Source organism: Athene cunicularia (genome assembly GCF_003259725.1).
Source record: "Athene cunicularia isolate RWA chromosome 2 unlocalized genomic scaffold, athCun1 chr2_part1, whole genome shotgun sequence".
In the NCBI taxonomy this organism is placed as follows: Eukaryota; Metazoa; Chordata; class Aves; order Strigiformes; family Strigidae; genus Athene; species Athene cunicularia.
Genome location: NW_020799095.1, coordinates 87,526,682 through 87,553,902, shown reverse-complemented (window position 1 = coordinate 87,553,902; position 27,221 = coordinate 87,526,682). Strand labels below are relative to the sequence as shown.

Here is a 27,221-nt window from a genome sequence, read left to right as displayed (position 1 = left end):
CTGAAAGTTTTGAACTGTAGCAATTACTGTTCTTATTTGTTTACATGGATTACACTGGAACAACTCATGCATTTTTTGCGCTTTGCTGAGCTTCACTCTCATCATAAATTGCTTATTTAAGTTCAAATGTCAGTTAATTCCTAGGTAAATAAATTCTTGGGTTTTAAAACTAAAACAAAACAGTAAATACAGAATATTAGCTGGGGGGAAGGGGGAGGGAAAAGACTGAAAGGTCCTCAAAGAACAGGGGTGCTTATTAGAGAACTATTCCTTAGTACAACAGCAGTATGACAGATTTTCAGCTGTACTTTCATCCTGAAATTGGAGAGTCTGTAATCTCAAAGGGAAATTCTGTAGATGCCTCTGAAAACAGTAAAATTTGTATATGTAGGGTGAATAGTGAAATATGCCCTCTCTCCACAGCCTGACTAAGGCAGCCCAGTTAAGAAACATGCTTCTGTGTGTGTGTAAGAACCAGTTTCTGTAAAATTTTCATAAGAATTAGTATTTTGCAAACTTCACGGTCCTGCAGCCCTCCGGTAATAACGAAAGCTTGGAAAGAGTCTAGGTCATTGAAGTATTGAATTGAATTTAAAACTTTGAGCCTAGTAGAAGCTGAGGTCAAAATTTGGAGGACAGTCGCTCCCGTTTTAGTTACTAGCAACACCGAGGCAGTTAGTGATAGTGTTGGCTTCAGTTCTGACAATTTTAACAACTTCATTTGTACAGCTATCTTTGTGGGATGACAGTGACTATCTTTTGCTAGGGGTGCTTTGTATCTGATGCTGACATTGATGTGTCTTCCTCGGGAGCGATTGCAGCTGAGTCCCTTGTTCATTTGCATCTTTATGACTCTCAAACCATCTTCTTGTATGTGTGTGTTGGTTGTTTCAATATGTTTTTCCCTTTCTCCCATTATCTCTGTTACTTGGCTCAAATAGTGTCTTACAGTGACCAAAGTATGAGCCAAGGCAAGAGGATTTCTTTCTAGTGTTGAGAGCCAGAATGAGTTATGGAGTTTATGGAATATTAACCTAAAGCCTTTAACCTTTATCTCACCTCCCTCTGCAGTGTGAAGTTACTGTCCTTGACCTCCCTGCTATTATTAGTGTGCCTCCACCCACCATTCACCATGAGGAGAGTCAATGTTTTTGGAAATGTGACTTCCTTTAAGACGAGCAACTAAGACTTTTTTCCTTTTATCTTTCTTGAGGAGAAGCTGCTCTATGTTCAACAATTTGCTTTTCTCAGCAGGTCTTTTAGTGGCACCTACATCTGCAGGTGCCCCTCAGAGCACCCTCAGACATGATCTTAGCACTGCTGCCTCCCTCATATTTACCTCCTGAACTTCTCAAGAGATGACTTTCATCTCCGCTGTTTTGTCTGTGGCACTCTTCTTCAGACACGCCTGTAGTAGGGGTTAAAGTGAAAGGTTTCTTGGGTGGAAGGAACAGTTTTGTTCTCTAGGACAGCAAAAGCTGTGTTGGTGCTGTGTTGTACAGATGCGTTGGAAGTAATAGAAACACAAGGTTTCCCAAAGAGAGATGTTCATATACTGGAGAGGCACACTTTCTTCTTACAAGGCTTGTGCTGGCTTGTATTACCAGTTGATAGCCTACTAATAATGTGGACAAATTATTATGTCACCTAGCTCATTTGGTGAGGATGTGAGGTTCCTCCCTCCCATAGAGCAGATGTCTCTGTCCCTCTGTCTGCTGGGAGGTGTTCCAGGTGTTTGGAAATACTGGAGTACCCTTAGACGGGGCAGAGTAAGAGCCACTTAGGTGAAGTGCAGCAAAGCAGTTTATGAGTACAAAGCCATGCATGTATTTCCTGATGGCACTTTTCCAGTTTTTCATTTCTGCTTCATGCTGCTTTTTCCTTAGACCTGGACAAACAGGGGATGTTCAGCTGCACAGGCTCAAGATTTTGCACTGTGTGGCAGAGTAGACCAGGGCCACGGAGCATTAGTTCCAAGCTGTGGATGGCTTGTGTGTGTATGTCCTTCGAATGGGTTTTGCTTTCAGACGCTTGACAAATTCCCAAAGCAGAAGGTAGCATGGACATCTCTGACTTGGCTCTCATGGTGTTTTCCAGACCATTAATGCTGGGCTGCTTGTGCTTGCTCAGTGTCCTGCCAGCGCTCTCTGCATCACACACACTATTTTCCAGTCAAACTGCTTGCCAGAATGGATGACTTCATGTCTGTGGGGTGGTTTGCTACCAGTGGCAGCTCCCCTGCTCAAGCAGGCATCCATCCCACACTGCTGCCTGCAGTAGTAGGTAGGTGGGTGATGTGGTCCCTGAAGTGGTTACAGCTGTAGTTGATACATTTCTTGGCTTAAGTTGCACCCAGTGTGTGTGGGTACAGGGCTCCTGCTGCATAACCTCTTGTCAGGAGATAAAAATCATCTATTCTAATCAAAGCATGTGTTTACCGACTCATAAAATTGTCTGTTCTTTCTCCTGACACTCAAGGGCATCTGAGCTCCTTTCTGCTATGCTTCTGCTAGTGAGCCAGCCCAGAGGATGCTTGCTGCTAGTACCTACAGCTGGCACACCCACCTCCTGCTCCTGTCCTCAGATCTGTTTGACCTATACTGAATTTAGCCTCTAAAGTTCAGTAATTTGTTTAAATGCTTGTGCAATGCTTGGCTCTGATGGCATCAGCAGCAGCAACGTTCTTGGGGGGTTGTGAAGGACATGCACAATGATTGGAGATGCCACTCCCTCCTTTCTCCTCCTGCCTGCCCTTCACTCTTTCCTTTCATTTGGCCCACTTCAGCAAATCATCACCAGGGGAGGGACTTTAAACCAGTTGCAGTTTGCAAAGCTGGTGGCTCAGAATATCTGCAGGTAAGAGAGAGAGGTCTGTGACAGCACTGACGCAGTGGTACTGCCCCCCAGGGTTGCCCTTGCCAGCCCAAAACAGGCTCCTCCCCACCTCTTCCAGTGCAGCCCTAGACCCTCTATTGCTCCTCTGCAATGTCATTTAGTTAGTAGTGATAAGCACAGTAGTTCACTAGTAGAATCCTGATCGGTTCAAGAGGCAGAGGGCTCTTGAAAGTGCACTCGTGAATAGTATTCATGCATATTAAAGTAATGACCATAAGTACTATTCACCATCTCAAGAGATGGAAAAGGCTGTCAGTAACGGAGGACCGAACTCAGATAAAAATCATGATGTTTAAGCCACTGTAATAAACCTGTCAGTCTTCTCAGTGAGAAGAAAATCCCTATTAAACCAGTCAGCAACAGGGAGGGTCAGTTTGCTGAATGGGCAGACTGGCCTGTCCCTTGGGCTGTGGTATGAGCACACAGTAAGGACCTGCTGGTATCCATAAGGTGCTGTGGAAGTGCTGGGACAGGTCTTACTGGGCTGATGTCCAGTAACTAAGCAAGCCTGAGCACAAAGGGACAGAATCACTAATCCAGTTGTGGGGAGAACAGGCACATCGTACAGGGAGTTGTAATGAGCAAATGAGTTCTGAAAAGACCAGAAAAGATTTGATTATAAACCTTTAAGAAAAGGTGCTATATTTTTTAAAAGAAAGGGAAAACTGTAAAAGTGCATCTCTTGCTCCTCACCTACCATCCTTGATTTTATTAATTATATTTGAAAGAAGTGCTACAACATTAGTAACCTTCCATGAATTCAGTAATAGTTTTACAATTTTATAGGAAATGTACTGGCTGTGACTGTGGAAACTCAACAATTCAAATAAACTTGCTCCCCTGACATCCCCCTCTTGTTTTTCTCTTCACCTCTTAAAGCAATGGTTTACTTTGTTCTGGTTTCCTATTATTCTTGAGCAACTCCAAGTTGTTTGCATTCCCCCACAATTTCTGGTTGAATATAGGTTTCAAAATAAAGTGTTCTAGACTTTTTTTTTTTTTTCTTTTTCCTTTCTTGAATGAGCTTTGATGTATCTGTTTGAGTTTCTCCTGCCATCTGGTATTCTGCATTGAGATCCACAATCCATGCTGTTCACTCCTCGCTGGTATTTTCTCTTTTGCATGTGTTCGGTGGGACTCCTAAGCTGCATCAGAAATCTACAGAAAACACATTTGTGGTGGCTCTGAATTCCCTCATTTTGGGCTTTATGTCATTTTGTGCTGGCGTGAGGATGCTCCCATTGAAAAGCGAACAACTGAAAATGCTCTTTCCTCTAGCTGTCTTGTTGCACTACATTCCCACCCCCATCCTGTTCTGCTGTGCAGAAGAAACTGGTTTAGGACAGAAAACCCACTACATGCGTGAAACTGGATGGAGAGATTTAGTGTTTGCTTTCACGAAACAATCCTTGATCATTCCCAGAAACTTCTCATTTGTTGAACCAGGAATTTTACTGTAGAGCTAGAGGATTGGCTCAACGTCAATAATCTATGTGAAATAGTAAAATCTTTCTTTTTCTTTTGAATTTATACTCACTGGGGTGCAAGAGAGAATAGTGCATGTATTAAGTGTGGTTTTGATGTAAACGTTCAGTATATGTTTAATTATTTTCCCATTTGAAAAAGGGCTTAGACTTCACTCAAGAGTACTGCAGTAATTGTATTTCAGGGCAGAAGCTCATCTATCTATTTTCTCTAGATGTGAACCCTTTACCTAGAATATTTTGACTTTTTATTACAATGTGGTGGTGTAATAGGATTCTTTCTTCTCCAGGGAGGCTTTTTTATGTACGTATGTTTATATATATAGATATATATACACACACATGCACATACACATTAAAATTTGCTGTGGGGGAAGAGGGCACTGAGTCCAAAAGCTAGATTTTATATATTTTATTCATAAAAACAGATTTGCAACAATTTATTAAAAATTGATCTCATGCAGTATAAGGTTATACAAGAAATTCTTCATTTACATTTTATTCTGGCAGTTCCAGTCTAGTTTAAAGCATTTGTGCACTAACATCATTGGAAAATGCCATTGGGGCACAGCCTCTTCATAAATTTACAGTACATTTTTGCTGCAGTATAAAAGAACAGAAACATTAAATAGCTATATTCACTTGGTTGGTCTTGTTATCTGCAGTAAAGTAAAAAAAAATGTTATGGGAGAAACTACAGTATCATTGAGACAAAGAATGTACTGCATGGTTTAAACCTAATAAACGTCACACAGTCAGTATTCACGAAGTTACAGACACACACACACACTCACCTCCAATGGTCCGATACTTCTGATTTTTTTTTTTTTTCCTGCTAAGTTGGAATAATATTTCTACAGAGATCTTTGTGTATACATTATGTACAATATTGTAATTTTCTCTTTTTAAAAATTAACATTCCTTTTAAAATAAACCAGGCCCTGATGATATTAATAAAGCAAGAGAATACTGTCAACACACATTGAGTGACAACGTCAGTGTTTAGTGCTTAAACAGAGTAATGAATTCTATTTTATCTGTGTTTATACTTACATGTTTTTGTTCTAAAAGCTACAGATATTTCCATAACCTCTCTTACTGTATGTGCCAAGTGAAATATTTTGTGATGCTCCTGATTGTAAGATTCAGATACATATTCATGTTGGTTTTGGCCACTATGAGGCGTGTTTTATTTTTAATGGAGATTTATGCTAGCTCATCAAAGCTGTGGTCAAGTCCCTCAGCTAATGAACCTCTTCAGCTGTGCTTCAGTCATTGCTGATTTATAAACCTTTGTAGAAACGTCATTCCAAAGGTTTGGTCTGAGGTGCACAGGCGTTGGTCAAAGAAAACTGAGAGCCCAGTGGGTGCTTCATGTGTTTTTTTTTCCCCCTACTCTTAGCAAACAAACAGCCCTGGCAGTGAGATGCCACATTTCCAGTCCCTTGGAAAAAGAAGCTGCATGTGTGTCTCACCTGTGCCTGAGAGTTTGGCTCCAGAGTTGGTCCAGATGTTATGCCACTATCGTTCCTCCTAATTACTTCGGTTCAGGGGATGGAGCTAAAGTATAAAAACCGCTGTTTTTTTCACAGTCCTTTTAGGATTCAGATAAAGTATTCTATTGGCAAATTTGATTTGTCCTCTCTATTATCCACTACAATTGTCACACACGCAGGTACAAAGCAAACATAGTGTATATTCACATCTATGTGCTCTGCAGGCTTTGCCTGCAGCAGCAAAGTGCTGTGCCCTAAGCCCTCCCCCCAAGTCCACTAAATTAATTTTATTGTAATTATGTGTGACATAATTCAAACAAACTATGAAAAACAATCCGTCCCGTGACATTAAGACTTTACTACCCATTTGTCCTCAGCTTCTTGAGTTATCAGCCCTAGGACATTTCCTGACAGTTTAGTACATTATGGTTGGTGGTGTTTATTCTGAAATAGGTGCAGAAACTTTGCTAGAATGAAGCTGCAGATGGTCAGCAGTCACTACCATCATCCCTGGAGAAGGGATGAAGTGCTCCTCTTCAACCAGCAGCTCTCCAGCTGGTGACAGCTTGGAGCTGCACCTTCAGCCTCACGTACAGCTGCAAGTCAGAGGTGACCCTGCTCATAGCACCGCAGTCTTAATGACACCCGAGGAATCATTTCTCATAACCCTCCTTTCCTACTGAACATCATTCCTGAAATGAAAACAAGCAAGACTAACCAGTGCAGAATGTTTCCAGCAATTTAACACAATTCTTGTAAAAATTAGTGTATCTATTTCAATAAATATGGTATAGCTCAACCATTGTATTTTCCTTACATGGATACAGTATAGAATTGCATGTTCTCAGCAGCCACATAAAGCTCAGTGACATTTGAGTGGTTTGTTTGTTTGTTTGTTTGTTTTCCTGTCTTTTTTTGCAAGATCTGTATTTCCCAGCCTCCTTGTTGCTAGTTGAAATTTGGGAAGAAACGTTTTTCAGTGACTTCTACGTGAAGAAATAAAAATTCCATGAATAAGGCTACAGATCAAATTCCTTGTGTCCTTCTCCTTTGCCTTCCCACACGAGTTACATGGGCACTCCTGTGATGATGGCCTCAGCGGTAGTTCCTCTGCGGTAAGAGCCAATGTTATATGCTTGTAGCAGAGTTCTAGGTCAGATGTTTAGTCCAGTCATTGAGTACTTAAAAGCAGTTCAGGAAGCACTGACCTCCCTTTCCTACAGCCCTGAAACCATTACTCGGAAGGAGGGTGGCACGTGTCTGTGCCGAGGACTGGCACTGGGGCTTACACACGGACTGGCACAGCTAGCGTCAACTCCTCCTATGGATGGCAAGTAGGCATGGTGAAGAATGGGCAGCTGCAACGACAGCCGACGCTGTATGCTGTGAGAGACACAGAGAGAGAGGACTGTTAGCCAAGAGGAAAATGTAATACCTTATATGCTTGATAGGTTTGCAGGTTGCTGCAAGGATATTTTCTGTGCCTCCCACTGTGATAGAAAGGGTTAATGCCAAGAGCATTACACTTGCTGCTCTTGAGCTATGCCACCATGGTGTTATTTCCCCTTGGGGAATTTTTCTGACAGGCTAGATATGACAATGGAATCTAAGGGTGTTTTCTCAGCATCCCACAACCTTCTGAAACTCCCAGGCAATTTCAGAGTAATAGTTAGACTGCTGATATTGGAAAAAAAGTTAAGTGTGCAATGAGGGCATATGGCTTAGCAAACCCCTGCCCCTTGCAAAGTGATCTATTGCATGCAGAGCCCCAGCTAAATGCATAGACATGCACGAGGTCACAGCCTGAGTTTTAAGCCATGCATCACTTAGCACAAGGTTGTTGGAATTAAGAACGTTATTTTTGCAACTCCAGGTAAGGTGAACACCAGTGGATGGAGAGAGGGAGGCAATTTGGACAGATGTTTTTTTCCAGGTAGTTCCTCTTTGCAGTTTAGGTCTGTGCTTTTCAGGTGCTGAATGCTGTTGAGTTCCCACAGTCAGTGCTGTGGGACTGAAGAGTAGACACACTAAAAGCAGTCTAACCTACCACCTACATCAAAATTCACTATTTAGCAACCCAGCTTCCTGTATCCAATTTTCCAAGCAGACTGACATAATCAAAACTCGCGAGGCTTTGTTTTGGTTTGTGTGTTTGTTTGTTCCAAAGGGACACTAAACTCTGCTCACAGATAGCCCAACTAACCCCTCTCCGTGGAGTGGACGGTGCCATGGGACATGGGCTCTGCTACCCTCATGCTGTTGATATACTGCACCATACACAAAATGAAAATCCAGTTGAAGTTTTCAGTGATTAAGATGTTATCATATGAGGATTGCTTCTGCATTTGGAGACATTCACTTCTGAAACACAGAGGGACTTTTTAAAGAGAAGACAGGTGTCAAAGTGACAGAGCTGTAGACTGACTTTTTGATTGCAGAAGAAAAATGCCCATACAAAGCTTTGTTATCAGTACAATGGAGTTTTAAATTGATATTTCCCTGTTATTTGATATAACGACTATGTATAGACAGGCCTTTATAAGAAGTATATGTTTGAAAGCTTGCCTTTGGACAGCCTTTCTGATTCAAACATTTCATTTCTTTTTTGCTTTGCATTAGGAAGCAGAGGCAGCTACCAAGACATTCATTGCACTGCTTGGGGAGCAAGCAGTATAGCTTTCAAATTCAAACAGAAAGAAATGTAATGCTGCTCCTCTTTAGTTTCTTCACTAAAAACTAAGGCTTGTTTATAGAGAGATGGGAAACTCTTTCTCATTTTTTTCCCCCGCAAACGCCCTTTCAAAGTTTGATACAGTATTAATCCACAGTGTTGATCAGTGTAGTGCTGGCAGTGCACTCCTGGGACTAAACAAAATCCATTCATTGTTATTTTGCTACTGTGCCCAACTCTTTCTGGTGCTATCAATGAAATCATGCCTCGTTCCCAAGGAGTGCAGAGGTGGCATGGCTTGCTGCTTCCATGTGCTGAATCCTTATGAGCCTGACACTGCAGATTTTCATTCTCTTTCTCATTGCAGGGTCAAACACAGAATTGCCTGCGCTTATTTTCCCACCGGTGGAAATGCCTACTTTGTTCAACTGTTACAGACTTCTCATTAAAGAGCTTTTTAAAGCTATTCCAAGAGAATCCAGTTGCATAATCAAGTGAATGGGATTTTTTTTCACCTATTTAAGTGTTAGCCATACCATGGACAAAGCATGTTTATTTGGCTATGCCAACAGTGGCTGCGGTGGGTGGCAAATTTTGCTTTAGCAAAACTTAAAGTTTACTTTCACTTGAAAACTTGGTTCCTGGAATTGGGGCAGAGGACTGTAGCCTGGAGACCTGCACACAATTAAGACTTTAGGCAAAACTCTTAAGGGAAAAAACAAAACAAGTAACAAAATCCAAACAAAACTGCTATTTTCTTCTTAAGCAAAATTTGTCAATACTTTTGGGGCAACCCCTGGTATCAACAGAGGCTGGGGGATGAAGCGATCGAGAGTAGCCCTGCCAAGAAGAGCTTGGGGGTACTGGTGGATGAAAAGCTGGACATGAGCCAGCAATGTACACTTGCAGCCCAGAAGGCCAACCATATCCTGGGCTGCAAAAAAAAGAAGCATGGCCAGCAGGTCAAGGGAGGTGACTGCCTCTCTGCTCTGCTCTGGTGAGACCCCACCTTCAGTGCTGTGTTCGGTTCTGGGGCCCTCAGCACAGGAAAGACATGGACCTGTAGGAGCAAGTCCAGAGGAGGACCACAAACACAATTATAGGGATGGAACATCTCTCCTAGGAAGAAAGGCTGAGAGTTGGGATTCAGCCTGGAGAAAAGAAGCTCCAGGGAGACCTATTGTGACCTTTCAATACTTAAGGGCGCTTATAAGTAGGGCCTGTAGTGATAGGAGAAAGGGTAATAGTTTTAAACTAAAAGAGGGTAGATTTAGGCTAGATATAAGGAAGAAATTATTTATAATGAGGGTGGGGAAACACTGGAAGGGGTTACCCAGAGAGGTGATAGATCACTGGAAACATTCAAGGTTGGAGGGGGCTCTGAGAAACATCTGGTTGAAGATGTCCCTGCTCACTACAGGAGGTTGGACTGGATGACCTTTAAAGGTCCCTTCCAACCCAAACCATTCTATGATTCTATGAATTTGTTTCAAGTCATCCATACAATATAGGTATGTAAAAGCATATATATGGTCAAACATGTTGGGGAGGGAATGGTTATTATTAGTGGGTTTAGAATCATATAATCAGGCAATCACTGAAGGAGATCGAAAGGAAAGGTGGTGCCACACACAGAGCAGTCACTCATCAGGGTACTGTGTTAGAATATGGCATATATCCTCAGCTCTGTACAGAAATACCATTTACTAGGGATAAATAAAATCAAATAAAAGCTTGACTTTCAATGTCAATGAACACGGGAATGCACGATGCTACAAAGGGGACAGAGGCATTTGAAAAATATCTTGGTTCTGCTATAGAAAACCACTGATGAGATCCATTGGTAAGTGGGGAGACTGAAACAACCGCTGCTACAATCAAATATCTGAAGACCTGCGGGAGTGTGTAAACTAAGCATTTGGGGATCATTTAAGTCAATTCTTCAGCCCATTAATGTTGATTTTTAGTAACTGCTGAGATGCTGGAGAAGTTCTAAAAGACTACAATAAAGCAAAATGTTGTACTAGCAAGTGAACTAACCATTCTAAATCTACCTTATTTTAATCGTAGCTTTGAGTAGGACCAAAGCCCAATATGAACCACTGTCAGTGAAGAAACTGAGTAACAGAGGCATGTTCATGCTGAGGCATATGGCTCTAATAAAATAATACTTTTTTTTTTATGAGAATTTTTGGCTCCAGCAGGGTATTTGACTGTCTTTTAAATGCTGTTAAAAGCAGAGCTTTAGCTCAAAAAAAAAAAAAAAAAAAAAAAAATATAGGAAATAGTCTATCAAAATGACATGTTTTAGTGGGGTCCTGCAGAAATCTATCATCACCTTTACTCAGAGGTCTGGAGTACCGTTACATATTGTTGCTGTTAAAATGAGGACAGTATAAATTTTAACAGTGCCAAAATCTAATTATCCGAATGTAGGTCACTGATAAGATGGGACAACATGCAGGAATGGAAGTGCACAGAATAATGTCTTTAAGGGTCAAGTAAGATATCCCATTGAATGTATTTGTGTGGCCATCATGCAGATAAGCTGACTGATGTGGTCTTTAGTTAAGTAAGCAGAACTGCCCAGCAGGAAAGAGTTGACTGCATGAGAGATGCCCACCCTACCGGGAAATGAACTATTATATCTATTCTAAACTGGTTCAGGCTGCTCTCTGGACCTGAGGTAGACTGGCATGGTTGCAGCTTCCATCCATGCAGCTAAGCTGCCCCCAAAGAGGGTTACGGAATACCAGATTGTACCCTGAGCATTGTCTGGGAGAGCAGTTGACACAACTGTCCTAAGAAGTACGCTAATAAGAACCATGGGATATCAATGAGCAGGACTTGAGCCTGTCAGCACTGCTTTGCCTAGTATAGGAAAGATTAATTTATACTGTGTAGCGTGTGAACAGGAGAGAAAGCAGCCAGCACCCTCTTTTTGTTCCTTGTGTCTGACGATCTGACCGGGTATGGCAAATTTTACATGGCCCTATGGATAATGTACAGAGAGAGAGTAGGAGAAAAACGGAATAGCAAATCATCTATATTCATGCTCTAAGGTTGCTTCACAGTCATACAGACTGGATTTTCCTTAGGTGCAAGGTTCTAAACCTAAGCCAAACATAAACCAAATGTTTTCACATTCTGATTGAGATGATATAAACATCACATCATCAATAAACGTGAAACAACTTCCTGCACTACTGAGCCTGAAGTGTGTATGTACTGCTGTGCCTTCTCTTTGGATACAACTGTAGATAGAATAAGGGATCACACTTTCAGTTAGTCAAATACAACAGTGGTGGTAAGAAAAAATGAAAAAACCTCCAAGTCAAATTCTTTTCTGTACTCTGAAAGAACTTTCATACGGGAAGATGTCAGGTTTCCTGAGTACTGTCAATAACAGGAAGCTGGGATCCTTCTTTTTGCTATAGGCATTAAAAAGTTAACATTTCTGAAGGCAAATGACTATCTTAACATCCTCCTTTCATAGGTTTGTGGCAAAGAGGAAATCTTTTTTAGACTAACATCCTTGAGATTTCTGTTCCTGAATAAGAAATAGGTTCGGCAGACTGTGTGAGTACCTCTCTATCAGATGCCCTCTTGTATGCAGTGAAATGAGAAAGAGAAGGCACAAACCACAGCTTGTCTTTAACTTTTTTTTTTTTTTTTCCAAAATGATATATTTAATAACCATGAAAGGCCAGAAGTGCTGCTAGACAAGTTGAAAAAAAGCCCATGTGTGCAGAAGGATATTCTTAAAGAGTACAAAGATTGTAAAGAGGCAGTCTCTTGTCAAAGAGAGGGAATCAAAAAACCTTAGTTCTGAAGATGGCTACACTTCCCCTCTCTGGCAGATCCACTGTGCCTGGGTGGTGTGGCTCTGGTACCCAAACTGTCAACGCATCCTCAGGGCAGACACTGACACTTGGACCTGGCACAGTCACAGATATGTAAGTGCTGAATGACAGTTTCAATTTAGCAGGACTTTATTAATTGCTTTCCATAAATGTCAGTGACTGTTCAGTTTTGTACTGACCTGCTCTTTAAGACCTTTAGGAAATTTCAGTCTTCTCATGAGTTACCACTAGCTGAGAGAAAGTTCTGTCATCACCAAATTTTTATTTTTTTTTTTTTTTTTTCTTGTATTAAAACTGTATTGGGACAAATGGATTATCTGAGTGTCTGTGTTTTTCTTAGCATCTCTCTTAATGTAAGGGGGCTATATGCTGATGAGGCTGCATTCACACTATATTATTTCTGACAAATGGTGCTGGAAAATGACAAACCTCTAATAGCTATGCATTAAAGCACTCTGCTGACCCCATAAAGTCACAAGAGCTTTCTCGGCAAGAGCCCTGCTTTTCTGAAATAACCAGATATATCAGCTACTGGAGGCTTTTTTTGGTGCATATGTGTGCATGTATGTATTAGCTCCTGTGCAGATTTGGGTAGTGTTTTTTTCTGAGTGCAAGGACAGAGTTAGAAATGCACATGTTTCCCTTCACCAGGTAGTACAAGGCAGTAACTGCTATCTGAAATCAGGTTTGCTGTCACTGATGTAACATGTGACTCAGTCTAGTAATTTGTTTAATTTATTCTGTTTTTAAATAAGCTTTTAGGTTGCCCGTGTACAAAACAGGAGTCTGACAGCTATTAGCTCAGCTCCTGATGAAGTGGTGCCCACATAACTAGGCTGGGAAAATGGCTGATCCAGGGACAAACGAGCACAGCGCTTCCTGAGCTCTGGCCCATGTCAGGCCCTGCGGAGCTGGTGGAGGGTAGTACGTTTATTGTATAGGTTCCTGGAGAGGAAAGCTGATACCATAAGGCTCCTCCTCCATGAATCTAGCAAGTGCTTTGTGCCATTCCTCTCCTTGTAGCCACAGCATTGTTTCTAAGGGAAACTACTTGGTGAAGGGTTTTCTATGCCAAAACTGAGGTCCAGCTGCTATGGCAACGTTGAATAGCTCTCAGACTGGTTTTATTTCTCAGCTACCCTAAAACTGAAAGAGAACAAAATGGCTATGTACACCATGAACTCCTCTGGCTGGTGTGTGGCAGGATTTAGACTTTTGATAATAGTCATAACATGTGCGTACACGTATGTGCATCCTCTTCTCTCCTTAATATGCATTGGTGGTGGGGCACAGCTTGTTCTGTAACTCTCTACAGAAACTTTAGACATCATATTATAGATGTCTCTGACGAGAAAAAAAGTATGGTAGGTTGCCTTTGGGGGCACCTGAGGACCTAGTGCCCCTGATATCCTCTAAATTTGGTGGGCATGGTGGCAGGAAGGCATCACAGTACAACATTGCTGCCCACTGGTGCTTCACATCTTCTTTTGTTGATAATCCAGACTCTGTAGCTGTAACTGGCTGAAAGGGTTTACAGTGAAGGTCTTCCCATAAAAATGCATAAAAGAGAAATATGGGGTTGAATGAAATGTAATAGTTTAAATTAACATCTTATCACCAAGGCAGTTGGTGTCCAGGATAGAATTTATGGCTAAAACAGTAGAAAGTTTGCATGCCCAGCACATGCATACCTGAGGGAGCAAGGGGTGCCTCTTTCTGTGCCAGTATGTAACGGTGTATACTTACTGTTCTGGAGAGTTGATGTCTTCTATAGGATCTTTGCTTGTTCTGGAAGGGTCTGATGAGCCCCATTGTGCTGGTGGATTTTGATCAAGATGATTTTTCAAAATGGCTTTCTCACCATCTGGATGAACAACACATTCACTTTTACTTTACTATGACCATGTGACCATTTTTAGATTATTTCATTTAAAAATTTCTCAGATGTTCATAATACCACAAAGTAAACCCATTCTGTCTATATTACAATACAGTCTCAGGTTTAACTGTGAGTCTTTGCTATTCTCTTATGCTTTCAGTGATGAGCTCCTTCATAGGAACTACCATGAGGAAACAGAAAAGGGACAAAACCTCTTTTGTCCTTCCTTTGCTTCCCTCCTGCCTTTAAAAAAACCTCCACAAACCAAACCTTGTTGCCCACCCCTATGTAGCGCTATCATGCTCTCTCCCCTAGTCTTAGTCTGTGTAAAAAGATTAATGTAATTGCACCATCATATTATCTCATGCTCAAGAATTGTTAACTTTTCATATGAAAAAATCCTATTATTTAAGACTTTTCCTAGAAAAACTATAATCTTATTGATGTATAAAACCTTGGTACTCTTGCAATCACATAAGCAATTAAGTGCTGACTTTTAACTATCTGCTATCATTTAGCACAGAAATACAATTCATATCAGTTGCACTGGTCCACAGGCTGTCCGCGGGAAGGACAGCTAATGATTTCACTACACTTTTGCCTGCCATTCTCTTTTCTAAATAGTGATAACATAGAAGATCATCATTTTCCCCGTAGGTAGCTTCACTTGATTCCGCCTGGTGTCCCGGGAGTCCCTGCCTAGCTGTGCTGAAGCCCATGGCATCAGTCCCCCTGAGAAACACAGATGAACACAGCCATTTTAAGAAGACTGTCTTTGCCGGGGATCCTTTCTATTCCTGCCTGCTTTTCCAAAGTCTCCTGCTGTGTTAAGCCAAATAAAGTCAGATGGAAAACATCTGAGTAATGAGGACAGTGCACAGTTTTCATAAATAATTACAGAACAGCTCCAAATCTATCACTAGCAGTTGTTTGCCACACACACAGAGAAACAGTGATTGCTGCAGGCATTAAGGCAGCATGGAAGAGCACTCGAAGGCAAATTCTTCAAAAGGACAGTGGAGGATTTGAATGTAAAAATGGGTATGAGGGGGAAAAGCAGGAAAATAGTGAAGAGAAAATGAAAATAGCATGAAAACCCCAGTGTGTATTGAAGGCTTAATCTGCCTTTCTGTTCTACTAAAGAATTCAGAAGCCCCAAATAATGCTCAGGTCCCAGCATGCTAGGAATATATATGTTCTTGGTGAGTAGCAGAAATAAAGAGTGAGGAAAGAACCTGGAAGCAGAAACAGGATGTTTTGAGGGCAAATTCCAACCCATACAATTGCCCTCCCAGCACGGTCATCCCTGGCATTATTTTGCAGCATTCACTTTCTGCTGTGAAATATCTAACAAGCATCTTGGAAAGAAGTGAATAGGGGAGGATGCAGAAATGTGCATACACGGGGATTGCTACAGCTCAGAAGAGCAGGAGAGAAGATCTTTCACTTATGTTGCGTGGAAGAAGAGGGTCTAGGTGAGAAAGGAGGCGACGAGAACACATGAAGCTGTTTCTGTTGGGGCAACAAAATGTCAGTAAAAGAGCACTAACGAATTCAGTTGTAGCAAGAAGAGTGCTTAAAAGGAAGCTATGACAGGATTCAGTGATCATTTAGATGTGAAGGGAGGACAGCAAAAAGTCAAATCTGACAGTGGCTAAGATAAGCAATGAAGTCTATCATCTCAGGCCAGCCTGAATTTTGCTGGTGTGGCATTTGCTGTCACAAGAGTTCAGTTTTTATTTTCCATTTATTGCATTTCTATGTATATTGAGCTTGACATTTGCATAAAAGCCTTGTGATGTCTATAAACAGACACATAGAAAAGAACACATTTTACTTCCATGATTAAAACCAATGTTCAGTCCTGAGCTGATCTAAGCTGACACTGAAAACTTCTGACTTTATGATATAGACCAAAGTTAAAATTTGAGTAATTCTTGTAATTAGGGAATGGAAAAGGTCTATTACTTAACTATTTTAGGGTTCCAACTCCTTTGGACAAGATAAGCAATTTAACCTTTTACAAAGCCACTGAAAATACAATTCTTCATCAAATGAGTGGAATATGCAACTGTTGGGCTTTGGGAATACATGATTTCATATATTAATCTGTGATGTACACCCCTAAAGGGGTTTCTTGTGCTTTCAGTTGTGCTGTGAGAGAGAGAAGGAGGTGGTCCCTGTCAAAAAGGTGGGGGATTTAGTTTAAAGTAGAGCAGAAATCATATATTCTCTGCCTACTCACCCCTCAACACCAACTGCCCATATATCACTGTGTTATTCTTAATAGACCCTTTTCTACCACTCTTGCAGATGACTCTCCTGTAATACACTGCATAGATGTCTGTATATGAGGTTACCATACACAACTTTTAATGTATGTGTATAAAATACAGAGAAAATCCACATAAAACTGTCACAATGATGAGATTTTTTTTCTTTTTCCTTTGCTTCTTTCAAAATACAAAAAAGTTGGGTAATTCTTATTTGTTAAGCTTTTTGGGAGAGGAGTTGTTAGATTTTTATTCTGCAGCTATGGAAACTAGAATATCTTTTTTTTTTTTTTTTTTTTTTTCCTGAAAAGCAAGATTCTCACTTAGTCATATGCTTCCAGGAGCAGGAGCTTAAAGGAAAAACATTATTACCATATGCACTTAAAAAACTTAAGGATGGAGGAAACTGATTTTATATACATAAACAACTGAAAGAAAATAAATTGAGGGTAATGGCAAACATTTGAGTTCCCAGTCTCCCCTGGAAAGTGTAGCACTTCTTTTAGTATTTCCCCATCTTTTCTTCCTCTGTCCATTAAGTTTGCCACTTGAAAGATGCCCTTCATTCTCAGGGTACTGTTTGCTGCTGCAGATGCTACCGAATAAGTTGGACTGAGATGATCTAACTACCTTCAGAATTAAATTTACATTAGCCAGAAGCACTTTCTAAGTAATTTTCACCTTTGTAGACCTCAAACTGGAACTCAGAAGTCTGGATAAGTGATTCCTGAGCACTTTCCATTCATGAAACCGCTGGGGAAAAAAAACCAAAACCAACCAAACAAATAGATCTCAAGGGCCTTGCATGGCACTCACTGATGGGCTCGTTAGGAAACAAAACCTGTTGCCCAGTTGTCAGTGAGAGCCAGGCAGCTTTAGCTCAGGACCTTTGCCTACCTGCAGCAGAGAGACAACTTCCAATTACAAAGCTCTGAGCTGCAAGAGCACATCTGATGCTGGCTGCGGAGAGGCTCAGCGAGGAGGTCACTGCTCCCAGCTGCTCGCTTCTCCCTCTGCCAGGGGTGATGCTTGCTTCAGACCCACCATATGTATAATCACTCCACAGCCTGGTGCTGACAAAATTACCTAGGCTGGCTTAAACGCATCATGCATTTTAACAACAACTGCAGAAAACACCAGGTTACTGCCACTGCTGCTATTTCTTCCAAGATTTTAGAAACTGTATTTATTTAACTAGAAGTTTGTTTTGTTCACTTTTGTACCCTGCAGCTTTATTGAACATCTTCATCATCAGGCTTTAGTGGCAATACTCCTCCGACGGGTTATAACTTGATGACAAAACTGCTGTTCACCCCACAGCTTTCAATTCCACAGTTGTTTTCTCTTTGCTAGAAAGGATATTTTATGCTCCACAAAGAAGCCAGTGTGGTTTAATAATAACTTATAAGAGCTGGCAGAGATAACCTTGCTGATTTATTCAAGAAGTCAGGAGACTTTAAAGCTCAAGGAAGATTTTTTAAATCTACTGTAATTTTTCACACATGTTTGGACCATGAAACAAGACTATCCAGTTTCTGTTTTTTATGTGAACAGGATGAAAGGAAAGTAAAACAAAAGGAAAAATTAAACTGATCACATAATCTGCTGGGTATATCAAAAAAGTTATCCTGAACTAAGCTCACAGCACCAGGCATGTGAACATGACTTCTGATAATTATGTTTTGAAAGGAAGATCTTTTTTAAAAGAAAAGCCAGCAAAATTCTGCTCTGATTTATACTGCTTTAAATCAGAAGAAAGTCCTTTTACTACAGATTTATTTCTGTGCAAGAAAGTGCAGGCACTGAACCTCTGGCAGCTCAGTCTCCCTGTTGAAATGGAAACATGCTCCAGTTTCAGGACTGGAATCCATTTGCTGGGATTCATAGAAACTAGTATACATATCTTTATGTATTTCTATATACAAAGGATATAATGAACTATATCCTTGCTTTAAAACAGCATTTCTTTAAAGTCTTGTTACAGCTATTTCTGAAAACCTTTCCTTTGAATCTGTTGTTTCAATCTCAAGCTTAATGCTTGACTCATGCTAATTTCATAGAAGTAATATTTCCTCTCCCTTATCACAGATGAACTCTGTTTTGCTTTGCATTTAGAAGAAACATGCCTTTGAATCTGATTTTCTTTGTGTTGCTTTTACATGGGGAAAAACTAACACTAGGAAACATCGGAGTGGGGTGACAACTGACAGTATGTAGGCATATTTGACATGCAAATGAATGCTCCCAGTCCATTTACAGCAATGAGTGAAGACTTCTCTGGCTGAAAACAGAAAAGGCTTTCTGAGCAAGATAGGGTGCCTGCAGAGAGGGAACTTGCAAAAAGGGTTTGTTTATAAGTGGGGACTATTGCAAGGCTGTCTCTTGCTTGTTATGTACTTTCCATAGGACGGCTGTCATTTATTAATTTTCCTGTGCTACTCTGAAAAATACTGTCAAAGTTAGAAATAAATGGAGATTCTCCTGCAGGATTTCTTCTGAGCTTGGTTTTATATGAAACTCTTGCAATCTATGAATCATTCATGTAGAAATAATTTCATGTAGTAGAATGTCAAATAGAAGTCAAATAGAGTGAGACTGTAAGATTCCAAGTGTAACAAAATTAGCCAACCCCCCAAACCACATAGTATCGTCCCTCTGTATTTTTCTCCTCAGTAACTGTTATCTCTGCAGGAACTTGCACGGTAGAAGTAACTTTTACCTTCAAAAAGTTTCTCCTGCTTCTGGCACACAATCTGCAAGGGTGTAGGGAGCCCTTTTGGGAAGCTCTGGTTTGTGCCCGTGCCAGGTTGGTTCTTCCCTGGAGCTGTGCAGCACAACTTTCCTCTTTACGCAGCATCACAGTTACAGGCATTTGTCCTCCTTTTTCCAAATGTCAGCCTGGAAAACTCAGCTGTGTCTCCAAGCTTGGTTCTCCTGGCTAAACAGCACTGCCAGTTACAGGAACTGCCCAAGCCAAGCGTGGGTCTCACCCACAGCTGATCCCTGCCTCAAACCCAGGTTGCAATGTAGCTCCAGCAAGTTGACCAGGTCTGTAAAATCCTGGGGGAGAAGCTGATGGGCTGTGCACAGAGCCCAGGTTTCTTACAGACACAGTGACTCAAAATCATCTGAGGAAAGTATCAAATTAAGTTAAGGGGATGCCCTTTTAAATTCAACGGGGGAAGCCATCTGACATCCCAGGCCCACAGTCCACAGAGAACGTTGAGAACTGCTTGACCACACAAAGCTATCTAACAGCACAGAAAAAAGCCTACTTTAAAAAAAAAAAAAAAAAAAAAAAAAAAACTAATTGATTTTCTTACATAGCCAATTGCTGTAGATGTCTCAGGGACATTACGCATTTGTGAACAAGAGATGAGTGTCTTGGATAATTTCGGTCTTTAAATGAGATGTACTCAAATGTGCTGTAAAGAAGGAGTCCCCATGCCAGCAAAGAGCTCCTGGACTACGCCAGGAGCTGTTGCTGTTAATAACTAACCAGGAGTCCCAACGTTATGAAACTGCCTGAGGTCAGTTAAGAGAGCGCAGCTGTGTCTACCTATTTTGGCTAAAGTAATTTAATTTTTGTATCCTAAATCCGTATTTGATGTAAATGAGGGTGGTGGGGAAGGAAGGGAAGAATCAAATAACCTCCTTTGGCACTTGGCTAAAGGAGTTAGGAATTTTAACTCAGGACAATTTTTACATATCAGAAACCTACTGAAGTGTACTATGACATGAAAGTTTTATTAGGACTTGTTCGAGATGCATTGCATAAGTCATGTGTTATTATCTGCTATCTGAAGTGCAGTGCCCTGAATTTGTGTAGGCAATAGCAATGGAGATACACTACATGGCATTCTCTACGTTAACTCCTTCAGAACAGTATTTTATAAAGAAGATTGACATACAATTCAGCCATGTCCACAATGCAAATGTGGCGAATGATCTGCTATGATTTTTAGCTCTGACTCAGCTGCTATTTTTAGCGTCTCTCTTCACTGCCCTACTCCCTCTCTCAGCTCACATTTTTTGCAAGGTCCAAGGTAGGCACAAACCTTTTCATCACCTTAAAAACAACATTGGACTGGCTTCCCCAGTTGCATGGTGGAGGTGAAAGACCTGGTCACTTCTAGGTGACGCTCATAAATTATTTACAATTCCAAAGATTCGCTCAAGTACCATTAGGGATGCTGAATTTCAAGGTTCTGTACTTTCATTTACAGAAAGTTACAGGAAATACATAGCTACAGAAAGCATAGTTATGTCAGTCAGAGTTATATTTCCTGTAGCCGTAAGGGCCAGAATTTTTTTAAGTACTATTTAAGTGATGTCTGTTTGCATCTGCACAGAAGTAGCAGTGACTCAGCAGCATGAATTCTCCAAAGCCTTGTTATTTTGATTGGAATGGCAATTTTAAATTAAGCACATGGGTTGACTATTTGGAATGGATGCAGTGAGAGAAATAGAGAGGAGATTCAGACATGTAGCTAAGGGACAGGGAAATGGGGAAGGAGAGGAAACAAGAGGCCAAAGAAATGGAAATGGAGGGACAGAAAAAGGCTATCAAGGGTGGCCCAGAGCCTCAAAGTATGAATATTTGTTGTCATTGGAGTCAGGATTAGCATACTTCATAATACTCATGCTTGGGGCATTCATGACCAGGTGTGGCACCAGCCTTCAAACACCTGCTGCAAATTGGGATTCAGGTCTTCCTCCTTCACAGGTAAATGGTTGCTCTAACCTGTTAAATATAAAGATGGCCAAGGGAAAACATCCTTCTTCCCCCCATCCCTTCTTTTGTGTGGAACTTTATGTGGTAGGTCCATTCAGAAAACTGTGTCCAGCAACTTCAGTATGCAGAATATCCACCCTGTAAATCCCGATAACACATAGTTCCAAGCTGCTCTGTACATTAAGGCTCTGTACTTAAGGTGATCTTAAATATGTAGCCTGCAGCAGAAATGAAGAAGTTGGGGAACCGTACTGAGGAAAAATTAGGAACACAGACAATCTTGGATGCTGCTGCTTAAAGCAGCAGTTAGGCATTGATGTCTTTTGTAGATATAGCCACAAGTAAGTGCAAAAAGGTTATATTTTCTCTTTGATTTCTTTGCCAGCATCCTACTGCTAATGGAGTGCAACCTGCTGTGGGAAGCATCCCATCCTAAATTTATACCCAGCGTATCTCTTGAGAATAATTTTTATTTCTCATACCCAAATTCAGATGGGCATTTGGCACAATGTAATGTATCTTTTCTGCTTGAAATATTATTCATGATTTATCATTTTTTCCTGGAGCATCTGACATGAGTGGAACATTCTATGTGTTCCTTTCAAACACTTGGTAAAACTGCCTCATCCCACTCACTGATGTTAGTTCTTGCTGCTGATCTCAGCCCAATAATCACACGCCTCCAGCAGCTATTTACGTTTTCCTTTCCCTCCTTTCCCCCCTTCTGTTTTTTAATTTTAAAAAGGACACTGGGAACTCTATGAAGCTCTTTTTTTTTTTTTTTTTTTTTTTTTTTTTAAGCTAAAACAAAAGACTCATGAAAAAGTAACCTTATCCAACCAAAATTTCAATATATTTCAGAAGCATATGTGAACTGTTGCTGTTGCTCTAAAATTATTCTTCAACAACTATATTTACAGGAGTAGCTTCTGTTCCACTTAACCAAGATTATGCTGCCACATCAATAGGAAGCCTGAGCCTAGCATTGCAACAAACATGCAAGTCTACGGCTTCTCAACACAGGGCAACTGTTTTTTCACATACTATAGTAATATTCAGCTGTACAAAGTCATTTGCCAAAAGTCACAAAGTAGATCCATTCTAGAGTGAAAAATGGAAGCTGGGTGTCCTGGCTTCCACTTTATTGCACTATGCACCAGATCTTATTACTTCCCCAAAGCAAAATAGCTTTAATGGAAGCAATTATTTCGCATGTATTTCTTCAGGGAGTGATGCAAGAGACACAGCAGAAACAACTTAGGAATATTACAGTCGTCATGAAATCCTTTTTTAACAGTTCCTAGGGAAGAATTTTCATACATGAGCGCCTTCAATTCTACATTTAGAGTCCAAATCAGCACTGAAATATTTACATGCTTCTCTTCTACGTGCTTGATAGCAGTGTCCAACAGCAGCAGCTCAGACATCCTTCTCAGACAAGCACATATTCAACTGGGCTTCCTACTGCTGAAGGCTGGCTCGATTAACTCTCACAAGATCTGAAACATTCTGTGACTTTCCTTCCTCCATGCAGCACAGAAAACTTGACTTCTGAATACAGGTACGCTATGGAAAGTTTCCCACTTTACCATGTGTATTAGACACACAGAGCATACAATAGAAGACACACATACAGAGAAATAACTACTCAGTGGGTACCACAGAGCTCATTATGTGAATCTGCAGGCTTTCTGTAACACAACCAAAATATATAAAGCTCTCTCTTACCAAGGTCTGAACGCTCTGGAACCAATCCAATGAGATTTCTATTCAAAACTGCGGTGGGCTAAGCTACTAACGAATTTTACTAACTCTCACCTTTGCTGTCTGTAAAGTTCCGTATACTAAGAATGTCGTTAAGATCCTGATAGTGGTTCTGCTTAATGTATGTTGTTTTCTCAGGAGTGTCCTGAAGTTGCATTGTAACCTCTTCCAAGTCTTTGTCCAGCTGCAAAACAGAAAGAGTATGAATCCCTAAAAATTCAAGAATCATTGCTTCAGGTATCTGCAGTAACTGCATAGCTTTCTATAATTAGACTAGAAGGCAGGTGGTAAATACAATTGCCACACTGTGCCAAACACAGTTTTCTTACAGCACTACAACACTACCTCTAAAAATTATGCCACAAGTAACAAACCACATTCATCTGTGATATTGCACACAGGCCATATGAAAAGAATAAGCTTTAGTAGTTGAAAGTTTAAGCAATTCAGGTGCACAGCTGAATGAGAAAGAAATAGGCATTAGAAAGCCCAGTCTGAAAACCTCTCTACTAATTGTTACTTAGGCATACAAATGTGGCATACATAGCTATAAACTCTTTGTTGAGTCAGTCAAATTATCGAACATACAGGAGAATATAACTGAACTGTGGCATCAGTGTCATTGTCCAGCCATGCAAGTGACTGCAGTCAAACCTACTGGGAATGTTCTGTTGTCCTAAAGATTATTTTTACTCCTTTTACCTTTCTTAGAGAGACAGACTCCTGTTAGACTTTTTGTTTGTGTCCCTACGAGTGTGAAATTTTGAAGAAAATCCAACTCACAGTTTTTAGTTTTGGGGCTGAGGACACTCTATCCTTCTGTGATTTGAAAACTACCCCCATCTTTCGTGTCTCTTAGCTAGCACTAAAATGCCGTTGCAAGCATAACTTTCCAAGAGGGGAAAAAAGTAGAAATGAGGGGGAAGAAACAAAAATCCCAGTTCTCTCTCCCCCAAAAAACACCTTTTGGGACTAGAGGGAGAAGGTCAGAAGCACAGATGTTTTCTGACTGGAAGAGCCGCAGCACAAATGCTGGGTTAGTACACCCCTACCTTTTAGCACTGGGCTGAACACAGGGTACTCTCACCAGAGGCTAACTTGTATTGTTGGCTACAGCCCCAGTAGAAAACAACCACACACAAGCATCCTAATGGTGATCTGGGATGCTCTCTCTAAAGTTGTCCAGGATGCAGTGTCCAGAGTATGTCCCACTTACTACTGGCTTAACTGAATCTTAAAAATGCTGAATTTAGATTTACATCATTTCCTTATAGAACTGGAACATAGCAACTCAAGGTAGATAAGCCAGAGATGTAGCTGCTAGCCATGGCAGGGCATACTACAAATCCCCTTGACAATGAAACTCTTATTTGGACCTATGGATTCTGAATATTTAATTTAATCTATTTAAGCAAAGCTTAAAAAGATCAGCAGGGCCCCGTGTGCACTAATATATCTCAATTGCCCTGACCAGCTCTACCTGTGATCACCATCATGAGACTTGCAAGGCATAGGCTGAGATCTTGTGAGTAGAAAAAGCTTAGTAAAAAAACTACAGTAGGATAGAGAAACTGAAATAGCCAGTAGCAAGCTGAGCCTTCATTAGAAATTGCAACTCTCACATGAAAGGGGCCTGGCAAAGGCTGAACTAATTTTCTTCAAAAAGGCAGAGATAACTTTTGCTTTTGGAGTCTTTGGTAGCCTGAGTAAACACCTTTTGATTACCTAGGCAATTGCTGTTAGTTAGGATCCGGATGAAGAAGTAATGGTAGCAATAAAATACTTTTTCTTCAAGGTATAAAAATGCTGCATAGACTAGGCAAGAACAGGTTAATTTTTTATAAGATATAGATCAATTAGGGTTATCTTGTCTGACATAATGGGCAGTCTTCAAGGCTGATTCATCATCTTTGAGGTCTCCTGGGAAAGGATGGACATAATTAAAAATATATCTGCTATAGCTCTAATGGAAGTAATGCACTCCATGTACTTAGCCTTTCACTCAGTAGACACTGAAGAAACTACACAGTCTTTGTGCCAAAAGGGTCAGCTTACACAATCGTAAAGGTCTTTTCTACCTTAAGAAAATACGTGATTCTGTTTCATGACAGATGTAAAAATCTGTCTAGCAAGTTTTTGAGCAAACTCTCAGAGAGGATGGGAAATAACAGCAACAGCAGCCTCTGAACTCAGCCATAAACAGGAACAGAGATAGCTCTTAAATGCCCCTGGGGCTACGGGTCTCTGTTGCACTGGCATGTAAAGGTTGCACTTTTAAAGTTACTGCTCTATGGTGCTCAGCACAGCCATGTGAAGCGGCAGGGTAATTTGCCTGCTACAAATAAATAGGGGAAGTTTCATTTTAATTTGCTAAACATATTTTCATTTTATAACACCTGTTAAGTATTTGCTGTATTAATTAGCTATTCATATCAATCATCTGTTTCCTATTCTTTAAATATTTTTCTATGGGGAAAGCTGATTTTTTCCTCTAAGAAGTAGTCAATAGTTAAGCAGATTACAGAATTGCAACAACAACAACAAAAAATAAAATAAAAATTTCTTAGGCAGTATATACAATAAATAATACCTCTGTAATTTTCATTCTCAAGCGGTGGTTCTCTGACTGCAATCCTTCTAATCGAGATGTGCTGGCCTGATTGACGCTGGTGACTGATGTTGATGTTTTTGAATCTTCTTTCTTTTGATTTTGGGTGAACTGAAATCGTCTGTTCTGTGTGGCTGCATCTGGATTTGTCCTCAGTGTGATGAGCTGAAAAGTTTAAAAGCCTTAAGAAATCCTGTCCATGGTTTTGGTTTTGCAGCTATTTCTTTTGTAACTCAAAATATCGAAAGGCAAACCAAGACTTCCTTTCTGACTTTCAAGTATAAAATTCTGGAAAGTGAGCTCTGCTTGCCATGTGCAGTACTTGAGATGATTTCTGAATAACTTTACAGAGTAGGTGGAACCAAAATGATTTTGCAAAAGGAGGTGTTCAAAAAATTAGGAAAATCTAATTTAAAATATATTTAACTGGATTTTTATTATGTTAAAATATATTTTAGACTTTCATGAAACATAGTTTTCTCTTTCATTGATATCTTTATAGTTGTAAAAGATATCTTCCTTCTTAAAAAAAAAAACAAACAAAACCAACGATCCAAGACCTTTTCTTCCCAACCACAGTTTCATCTGAAATTTCTCCTTTCCTACTGTTACAAGTAACACTCAAGCAGAGAGAGGCATGAAACAGGAGTATTAACAGAAAGAACTCATGTGAGATTGCACTCGAGATAACAGAAACTTAATTACGTTTTAGTGACCCAAAATAAACGGAATCTGTTCAAATAAATTAAATAAGCCACTTAAAAAAAAAAAAAAAGGTTAACCTTAAACATATTTAATTTAAGCAAATATAAGTAAGATTTAACACTAAGTGACAATGTGAAAATATCACCTCAACATGAGGAGAGAAAGCTACTAGCTGTTTGGCAAGGGAGAGAGAGCTTCTCAGATTACTCTAGAGCATACAGAATTTATGAGTACTTGCCAAGCAGCATACATATATATTTATATACAGACAAAGCTGAAGGAGCTCCCTGCCCTGAGAACATAATCATGGCATCATAAATCCAAAGGTGTTGAGTTGCCTTAAAAGAGAGAAGGAGCAATCATTTTCTAAGTACAGCACAGCTAGATTTTGTGGTACAGCCCCATTTTGGATTTGGTTCTTCTTGTTCTTCAGAGCCTGAACTTGTTCTGCAGCTGTGGTGGCATGAATTAAGGACCTAAGTTCTGATAGAGAGACATCTGACTGAGTAGACACAGAAGCACTTGGTCCCTGACATGTATTAAGAGACCAAGTCTGCAGATCAGGATGATGCTTGAAGAAAATAAATTTCCTTTTTCAGGTGATAAAGGAGATGAAGAAGGTTGACCTACTCAATGACACCTTCACCTTAGTCTTCACTGGTAAAATTTGCCTTCAGAAATCCCAGACCCCTAAGATCCCTAAAGCAATTGAACACAATAAGTTCACAAAACCTGATGAGGTGTATCCCTGAGGAGTAAGTGAGCTGGCTGATGTCATTGCGAGGCCACTCTCAATTACCTTTGAAAAGTGGTGTTTACTGGCAGAGGTTCCTGAGGACTGCGACAAA

General features: G+C 40.4%; 1 protein-coding gene across 1 annotated transcript in view; it reads right to left on the bottom strand.

Moving 5' to 3' along the window:
• Nucleotides 1–4,780: 4,780 nt before the first annotated feature.
• GABBR2 (gamma-aminobutyric acid type B receptor subunit 2) overlaps nucleotides 4,781–27,221 on the bottom strand; it is a 469,556-nt gene continuing 447,115 nt past the window's right edge. Inside the window, exons 16-19 of the mRNA XM_026841737.1 lie at nucleotides 25,651–25,833; nucleotides 23,115–23,244; nucleotides 14,156–14,273; nucleotides 4,781–7,258 (exon numbers count right to left, since the gene is read on the bottom strand). Of these exons, the coding sequence (XP_026697538.1) occupies nucleotides 7,093–7,258; nucleotides 14,156–14,273; nucleotides 23,115–23,244; nucleotides 25,651–25,833 (597 nt within the window). The 3' untranslated portion in view covers nucleotides 4,781–7,092. The remainder of the gene's footprint in view (nucleotides 7,259–14,155; nucleotides 14,274–23,114; nucleotides 23,245–25,650; nucleotides 25,834–27,221) is intronic.